At 38.1% G+C, this 9581-nt stretch overlaps 1 protein-coding gene across 1 annotated transcript; it reads right to left on the bottom strand.

Moving 5' to 3' along the window:
- Positions 1–4178: 4178 nt before the first annotated feature.
- On the bottom strand, positions 4179–9118 carry LOC108437207 (zinc finger protein 391). The gene is made up of 2 exons (XM_017714153.2): positions 8578–9118; positions 4179–7973 (listed from the first exon to the last, which is right to left on the bottom strand). Exons 1-2 carry the CDS (start codon positions 8777–8779, stop codon positions 6478–6480), a joined length of 1698 nt encoding a protein of 565 aa, XP_017569642.1. The 5' UTR covers positions 8780–9118; the 3' UTR covers positions 4179–6477.
- Positions 9119–9581: the final 463 nt, after the last annotated feature.

Here is a 9581-nt window from a genome sequence, read left to right as displayed (position 1 = left end):
GATCTTTCATAAAAATATAAAGCAATTTGATTGTCAGACTGTGAATATATGTAAGCAGATACATGTATATAAGTGATTATTTTGTGGTTTGTGTCCTAGTTAAACCCATTTTCATTAGCTAGATCTTTATTTGTGCATATAGATCCAACACTGGACAAATATTTTTCATTTAACCCATTAATGCATGATATTGCCATGTGGCAACAATGACTTTGTAACATTTTTTTGTCTGACTACAATGTAAAAGTGAATGTTTTATCTTTTCCTTTGAGAAACAGAAGGCTTTCTGAGTAACATGATGTACATATATATTTGATCATATGCCTTCCTGTTTCATTATTTTTGAAGGTAACTATGTTATACAGTGTCAGAAACTAGAGATTCAAGTCTTTTAACTACTGCCCTCTATTGCTTTGTGTTGCCATATGTTAACAATAAGTTCATTCATTATCTTTGCCTGACTATAATATATGTCAATTTTTCTTTCTCCTTTAGGAAACTGAAGGTATACTTTTATTTGATTATATCACCTTTTTTAACACAATCTGTGGGTGGGTTAAAATTTATTTTCCATACATGAAACCAATTTTGATTTTATTGGTTTCAAATTAAATAATAAAACAGAATTGTTGCCAAATGGCAACAGCATGTGAAAATGAAAATGCAATCTGCAATATACAATATCAGAAAAGTAACACCTCCTTTTGACACACCGAATATTTAATTTTTTCCATTCTGAGTTCATTTTTATATTTCTATTCATTTTATTTCAATTAATTTTCAATATAAAAATAATCTTTAAAAAATGTACCTGCATTTCATAATTTATGCAGAAAAGGATTATTACAAACAAAGGACAAACACAAATGTAAATATGTTTATGATATCACAATGACATTTATTGTTGGTTCTTGTTTCTACTTGTTGTATTAATAATAACAAAGATAATAAAGGAAAACATGCACATCTTCTAAGCCACTTCTCCTTCTGGGCCATGGGGGAGCTGGAGCCTATCGCAGCAGTCATTGGATGAAAGGCAGAATACACCCTGGAAAACATCTGGTCTCAATATATATCACTGTAATGAACAACAATCACTCAAGTCATTAAAGGTCAGTGAATTCAGGGCAAATACTTTTTATCCTAATGGAAAGCCCAGTGTTAAATAAAACTAATTTTCTAATACAATTTTAATAGGAGTAGTCCACCAATTGTTTTCAAAATGTATATGTTTATGTCACACCACCACTATGAATGTCAGCAGGTTTCTGTAGAGCAGCACTTCCCATCAAACTAATTTGAATTACATTATTTACGTCATGATTGAATTATGCCCTGCCCTGTGATGGACTGGCGACCTGTCCAGGGTGTATCCTGCCTTCCACCCGAAGACTGCTGGGATAGGCTCCAGCACCCCCCCGCGACCCTGACGGACAAGCGGCTTAGAAAATGGATGGATGGATGATTGAATTACACAGAATTTTAGACAATTCTGTGAACATCCTTCTTGATTAAAGTACCTTTTCTATACTTGCATATTCACTTAACTTTCATAACTCTTTTTAAATGAACTTCTGTACATGTCATTTTCATTTTTTTATCTTCTGTTGCTATCTTCACTGCAAGGCCCTTTATTTACAGTAGTTCACATGCAAAAATGAAAGACTAGAAAAGCTTTACAGAAAGAGAGGCCTGATAAATGCAGACTGTATGAACTGTGACTTCTCATTTCTGATGGGCCTGTATATTAAAATTGATCCTTTGAAGCAAAGCAACTACTTGACTGTTTCTTTTAACTGAAACTCTTGCCACATTTTATTAAATGACTCATTTCTTTTTTTTATAGTTTATATTCATTTTACTTGAGTATATTTTGACCTTCCATTGTGGCTCAGGAATATTCCTGTAAAGATAAACAGCAGGTACAGGTGTAGTCATACATTCACATTTAGATTTGATCCTTAATACTGGGTTCACAATCCAGTATATTATGATTTCCCATTTTTTCTTCTTTTTGGATATTTCACATCAAATAGAACATGTCATAATGGACTATAATTTGTTGAGAAATTACTAAATACAAACTTTATGCAAATAAGCTGAATGGCAACCAATTATATTGTTGATAGCTAGCACAGAAACTGTTTGTGTCCTGCTCATAATCAAGCTATATATCAAGTAGCCACGCTTTAATGCGCATGGAGCTGAAGATATAACAGTGGTGAAATACACTTGTGTTTAAAAAATGGCAAGTTATAGTTTTAACAGTATTAGAATGCTGGTATGGCTTAGCTTTAGCAATATGATCCCAAAACAAACAAATGTAAAAATGTTCAGCAGTATCTTATACAGGGCAATATCATTTAATTTAAAGTTTAATTATTTAAAATTATTTTTAGCAGTTGCAGTTAAACAATCTTGAAATCTGGGGACCTCCACTTCCCACACCCATGGTCTCATGAGGTCCTTAACTCCAGCTATAATACAAAAACTAAAAGCTAGAGCTGAGAAAAACTTAAGTAAATGGCTTGTATGTTCATGTTTGAACTTGGTGGCAGGGTAAGAGCTAAAGATCCTTCACATACTTTGTCATTCCATATTCAGGAGCCGTTTATCAATTTTTTGCATCTGCAGTGGACTGTGCTCTCTTTAAGCCACCTCAGGCCAGGTCAGATGTCCCTGTGCACAGGCCCCGTCAGTGATCCATATCCTGGATGGAGTGATTTGTTGATTTTTGTGCTGATAGTTCGCAAGCTTTGATGCTCAACCTATGCAACTGCACTCAATCATTATATTGAGACAATGTCCATTCTCCATGATGCATTGTCTTATTTTTGCATCACACTACATCACCACGATGCACTGTTACACCCCCAACAGTAACTAAATGTATAACAAATGCAATTTCATTGCTGGCCTCTGGTGAATAAAAATCACAATTCAAACGATAGTCAAAAACATACATTATATTTCATCTGATGTCATTTGCAACAATGGTTTCATTTACATGTTCGAATAAACGTTACACAATAAAATGTGTACATACATGAATTTTCATCAAGTCTATTAACCTTTCTTTTCAAAGTTACTATGCAGGATCAGATACAGTACATTCTGCACAGCCTAAAGTAGTCCTACATTTTGTTTTGTCACAAAGATCTGTCTCAATAATTTATATGAAGCATACCATCTTTTATAGCATCACAACTGTAAGCTTCACTCAATCACACTTGCAAGGCTGAAACTTCTCTTACGTAGCTTATTCAAGCTTCCACTGTATTTACTGTTGTGCTTGACAAATATCTAAAATATAGCACTGACTTCAAAATGTGGGTTGCTTCATGTGGGGCAACCGAGAACATACACACGAACAGTCAGAGAAGTCATCTAGGGCAGCAAAACACAACTTACCAACCCAAGAAACAAAGTCATATGCAAAGGTTTGGGCACCCCTGCCCAAATGACATTTTGTTTTATCTTCTACAGAGAACATAGTTCTGCAAACTGTCACACACAGCTACTGTTTATTTGCTTAATTTAACATATTGGGAAAAAAATTAAACATAAAATGCATCCTGTGCAAAAGTTATGGCACACATTGTATTTAATTTCTTTCCAATATGTTGACCTCAGTTAATAAATAAAAACTGCAATAAACCTTGTAGAAAAACAATATATTTAAGTGTACAGGCTAATTTGTTACATTTCTGACCTGCTAGATCTGCCCCAGTCTACTGTTAGTGCCATTTCCAAGAAATTGAATTGTCTTAGAAGAGCAACTCTTCAGCCATGAAGTGGCAGACCATGTAAACTGTGCGCAGCACATAGACATTACATCATAATTCTTCCCAAACGTTTCTCAACGTTCTCAACTCCCAAACGAGTTCCAAACCGCCTCTGTAACATCAGCACAGAATTGTTCACTGGGAGCTTCATAAAACGGGTTTTTGACGGCCGAGTGCCTGCATACAAACCCAAGATCATTATGCACAATGGCAAACATCGCTGGAGTGGTGTAAAGCACGCCGCCGCTGGACGCAGTTGAAATGCATTCTCTAGTGATGAATCACAAATCACTGCCAGTCTGATGGATGAGTCTGGCAGGAGAATACAAGCCTATGCATAATGTCAACAGTTTGGACACTTACACACTCCCAGCCAAACATTGGAGAAGGCCCTTTCCTTTTCCAGTATGACTGTGCTCTTGTGCACATAGTGAAGTCCATTAATGTTTTGTTTTTTTTTTTGTGGAGGGCCTCCACTGGCATGTACAGAACCCTGACCTTAATCCCTGAACACCTTCGGGATGAACTGGAATGGAATGTCGACTGTGAGACTTCACGTCCAACAGTACTTGACCTCAAAAACGCTTTTGATTGAATGGGCACAAATTCCAACATACACACACTCCAAATCTTGTAGAAAGCCTTCCAAGAAGAGTGGAGCCTGAAAGGCTATAAAGCTAATCCATGCTGCTGTGGAATGAGATGTCCAACAAGCTCATTAAGGTGTGATGGTCCAGTGTCCACATACTTTTGGCCATGCAGTGTATTTTAACAGCACTTAGAAAATCACCAAAACGTGACATGACCAGGGGTGTTGAAAATTTTGCATAGGACTGTATACCAGACGTTCTGCAAGTTTGAAATGAATCCAGTACAAGTGAAAAACAAGATTCAGTATCATCTTTGATCATTACTTTCCAGTCACTGTAACAAAAACTCATGTCTCATGAGATTCATGATGCATGGATCTTGCTAGTTCCAGGAACCATGCACACAGCTAAAAGCGTAACTAACTTGACAAACAGCACTATGATCTGTATACGTTAGTCTTCACACTTCCACGTAACACTAAACATATAACCAATCGTTCTAATAACACTATTGCAGCAGAAAGAGATTAAACTGACTATATTATTAAAGCACCTCCCTGCAAATGACAATCAGCTTTCAAGACTGCAAACAAACGCATTCTATTATTTCCACAAGCATACCCCTACATTACATCCTCAGTTAAAAAAAAATGAGTGTCCTCACGCTGTTGCAGCAATTCCTGATCATGTCTTTATCAAATACAGAAAAGGCATATTCTGTACAGCATAATTAGAGCATAATTCAAATCAAAGTTAACATTTCTGCACTAAATGTCCAAAAGTATACAAACAAATCATCTGATTAGCGAATTGAGTTACTTTAAGTTGCAACCACTGCTGATATTGGTATTCAACTGTGCAAATAATTGTGATTAGTTCCCATAGAAAAGCAATAGCATTTGGCTGTGGAGCAGTGGAATTGTGTTCTCTAGAGTGAGCACTTTGCGTTAAGTTGGAGTAGCATTTGTGATCCAGAACTAATCATCCAACATCTGCACCTAATCTCAGTAATGCTCTTGTGGCTGAATGCAATCACATTCACAGCAGTGTTCCAGCATCTAGTATAAAGCTTTTCCAGATTCAACTCCCTATTGATCATCTTAAATTCAGAAGAATGCAAAATGTCTACAGACTTTTGGACAAATAATGAATCTATATAGAAGTTATTCACTACTTATAAATATTGCACACATGACCAGATTATAGTGAATGAAAAACAGAGGGGTCCTGTCAGCAGCAAAGCTTGGGCACAACTGCCCTTCCTGACAATACATTTAAGCAATTTATTATGTTTACTATATTTAGCCTGACATATTGTGATGCTCAGATCTAATTACTCTAAAATATAAACCATCTTTGGTTAAAATCTTAAACCTTTCCTTTGATTAACCATAATTACTACACAGACATTAAAGGGATAAAAACAATATCAAAATGCAATTACGTAATATAAAAAAACAGTTAGCAAAAAAGTTAACGGGTGGTAACTTTGTAATAAGGAATGATAGAAAGCAAAGCATATTTAAAATAAATATAATGGGTATTTTTAAAGGAATGGTTCAAACTACTGCGATTTCACTCCAGATGTGGTAAATCAGCAAGCTTCTTTAGTGTTGCAATGAAGATATGATGCCAGTACAGCTAACATAATGGAAGCTTATTCCATATAAATGACATAATATGTAACAGACTTGCTTATTTGGTTTTTGATGCTATTAAGCACACTGTTACCTATAAAAATAAGCAAAGCTTCATCACAGAGCTAAAAACACAAGGAGAAACCATCTTGAAGCCTGAATTTTGTCTGTACTTTTGTCAAAGCAAACTTCAGATACCAAACATGTCTTGGCTAATCCACTGTACATGGGGTAAGGAGAAAGTGTGTGAATTTGCTTTCTCGCTGAAGTATTCCTTTACACCAAGCCCAACGATTCACTACTGTCTTCTTCCATTTTACATATAATTAAATTATGGATTTAATTATATCCACATTAAATGATACATATATTGAGTCATTTACATAACATTATGTCCTGTATTACCACCTTCTAAAGTATTGTGCCATCTCCACAATATTCGCAATCCACATTTGTGAATTTTCACTATTCTGCATTTTTCTTTTTGTCTGTAGTGTGAAGCGTCTGCTGTTTTGTCTGTGATGACTCGCTTGTGCCTGTCTTAGTATGAAGCTGCTCATGTCTCTTTAGATGTCCAGTTCTGCTGAAGCTCTTGTTGCAGTGTGAACAGTTGTAGAGTCGTTCTCCAGTATGAGTTAACTGGTGGAGTTTGAGGCTGCTGGCCACCGTGAAACTTCGACCACACTCGCCACAGCTGTATGGCCTCTCGCCAGTGTGCATCCGCTTGTGGATGGTCAGGTGGCCAGCTTGGCTAAAAGTTTTGGCACACATGTCACAGCTGTATGGCCTTTCGCCTGTGTGGATACGGTAGTGCGTTTTAAGGTCACCCATTCCATTAAACCTCTTTCCACATTGACCACAACAATATGGTTTCTCTCCAGTATGAATTCGGAGATGGATCCTCAGATTGCCAGCATTCGAGAAGGTCTTGGCACACACACTGCATGCATATGGCCGTTCGCCCGTATGAGTTCGTAGGTGGACTTTGAGCTGGTTATGCTCATTAAATCGTTTGCCACAGTGTGGGCAGCAGTAGGGTTTCTCACCAGTGTGTATTCTTTTGTGTATTCTGAGCTGGCCCTGATGCCCATAACTTTTTCCGCATAAGTTACAGGTAAATGGCCTTTCGCCAGTGTGGGTGCGCTTGTGGTTTCTCAGCAGGTCAGCTCGACTAAAACCCTTACCACAGATGCTGCAGGTGTGTGCCCTTTCCGAGCTGTGAGTCTTGAGGTGGATGTTGAGCGATGCCATGCGACTGAAGCTTTTGCCACAAAGACTGCAATGGAAGTTCTTGCTTTGTTTGACCTCTTTCGAGTTTGGACTTTGTCTTGATTGGTCCCTCCTCGTTTCAAGTGTCTCCTCTGATTCTTCAGCCACCCCAGCATCTGACTGGTCCTCTGCTACAGCATGACCAGTTGGACCATTAATCTCTGTCTCTGATAAGCTGTATGCTGACCTTTCGGTTTTGTCACGGCCCACATCTCTTCCTTCATCCTCACTTACAGAACTACCCAAATGTGCATCAGACACTATGGTTACCTTAACCTCACTGTCACTGGCTCTGCAGGGGTCTAAGGGAAAGCCAATTGGACTGTAACATTCAGAGGTAACACAGTTCTCCTCAGGACTTTCTACTTTAATACACTTAGTTGTGAAATGAATAGGTGACTGACACTTTGAGAGGTTGATGGCAGAGCCATCTTCACATTCAGGGTCAATCTTTACATATGTTAATATGGTACTTGACACATGTTTGTCTAATTGAGTTGCTCCACTTGCTGGTGGTTGAGGGCATGACTTCTGTAAACGAGCCTTTGAATCTCTGGATAGCCTTGGCTGATCTTCACACTGTCTCCTATGGCCTGGGCCTCTTTGACTGTTCTGTATGGATGTATTCGTTGGATTATGAAGGGAAATTTGTCTTGATAGATCCAACCCAGAAACAGCAACATCCTCAATCTCTGCAAAGCAAAACAATGTCGTTATATTAGTTCTGTACTTACAAACCCCTCATATACCATCTGTCTACAAAAAGGGTGCACTTCACTGACAATGTTTCAATTCATCCCTCTTTTATTTAAATATCCCGTAAATAAATATTTGTGCAACACGCAATAACATGCCACAATCTCATCAGTGTTGAGAATGACCGACCACTAACAAGCTCATTGGTGGTCTTGCGGGGGGGATCCCAACCATTTTTGAAAGGAAAAGCTAACAAATTAAGAGAAACAAACTACAATGTGTAATTGTAGAGCTACAAAGTGCAGCTTTACATAAAGCCATACAGAAAATGGAATTATTTAAAATATGAAGAAGAAAAATGAAAACAAAATTCAAAAGGCGAACCTGTCCTCTTCTGGAGAACAAGGGATTAACTTAAGGATTCAATTTCAGAAAGATACACAGATCATAAAGAAAAAAATAAGGCCGGATAAACCAGGTTTGTGCGTCGCTAATATTAAGTCTTCAGGAGGTTTGAAGGATTATTGATTATGTCAGACATGCAGCCACCTGGATATTTGCTAAGAGAACATGACAATTAAAACGTTCAACATGTCGTACCGGCCTTTACGTGGCTTTTCAGGGACTCTTGTGTGTGTAGTCTTCTCCTAAGATCTTCGTTCTCCGACGTGATTCGCCGAATTTCCCCCTGATACTCCGACAATGTCTCGTCAACAGAGTCCAGGATGTTACCAACAGTCGCTCTGAATATTTCATTTAAAGAGGACTCCAGAAAAGCTTTCAGATTTTTTGAGCTCGCCATTTTTTCAGCTTCTGAAAAGAAACGACGAGGTCCCTACGGCAAACACAAAGCTCCTTCAGAAGGTCGCCCTTTGGTTTGGTTTAGCACTCGCAGTCGAGACGGACGCTAGCTTCGCTAAGCTAGCTAGAAACGTTACCGTCTTGCGGAAAAAGCAGCAACTATTACACAACAGAGTGTAAAAAGCACTTTCTCACTGACGGCACATAACGCCAAACTGTCCAGATTCTCTGACACGAGTACTGCCTCTGTCTTCTACCTCTACTCAGACTTTTTCGCGTGAATTGAGTGAACAGACATTGTTCACTGATTTGTTCTACGGCGGTTGGACAGTTACGCAGGTGCAACATCTCTCACTATCGCCCCTCCAGGTTTGGAGACGAATAGTTGTATTCCGCCTCTGCCAGTATTGCCAACTCCTCAGTAAGGAAAGCAGCCATTGGCTGTCCTACAAGTCGCTACAAGTCGCTAAATGACGCCATCGCCTAATTTGCGTAACAGTCCATTTGCGTGTATTTGAAGCTGTAGAATAAAGGAATAACGTTGTGGGAGATAAAAAAATTAAAAATAAAAAACACCCTAAACATGTTACAACTACACATGAACTCTGAATAAATTAACTTCTTCTGTTGATTCTTTTCTTTGCCTTTGAAATAGGCCGTCACTCAAAATAACTTCATGACTTTAATGCTTTGTCTAGACCCACATTACATAAATATCTTTTACGTAAATTACATAAATCAATTTTGTCCTGTGTTGTTAAATGTCCATCCATCCATCCATCCATCTATCCATTATCTTCCGC

This window comes from Pygocentrus nattereri, chromosome 23 (assembly GCF_015220715.1).
Source record: "Pygocentrus nattereri isolate fPygNat1 chromosome 23, fPygNat1.pri, whole genome shotgun sequence".
Lineage (NCBI taxonomy): Eukaryota > Metazoa > Chordata > Actinopteri > Characiformes > Serrasalmidae > Pygocentrus > Pygocentrus nattereri.
The sequence above is the reverse complement of the archived record's forward strand: the minus strand, read 5'-3'. Positions and strand labels throughout refer to the sequence as shown.

Coding starts and splice junctions, on each gene's coding strand:
- LOC108437207 (XM_017714153.2), bottom strand. CDS start 8,779: ATGGCGAGCTCAAAAAATCTGAAAGCTTTTCTGGAGTCCTCTTTAAAT. Junction 7,974..8,577: donor GAAAAGCCACGTAAAGGCCG/GTACGACATGTT, acceptor TTTGCTTTGCAG/AGATTGAGGATGTTGCTGTT.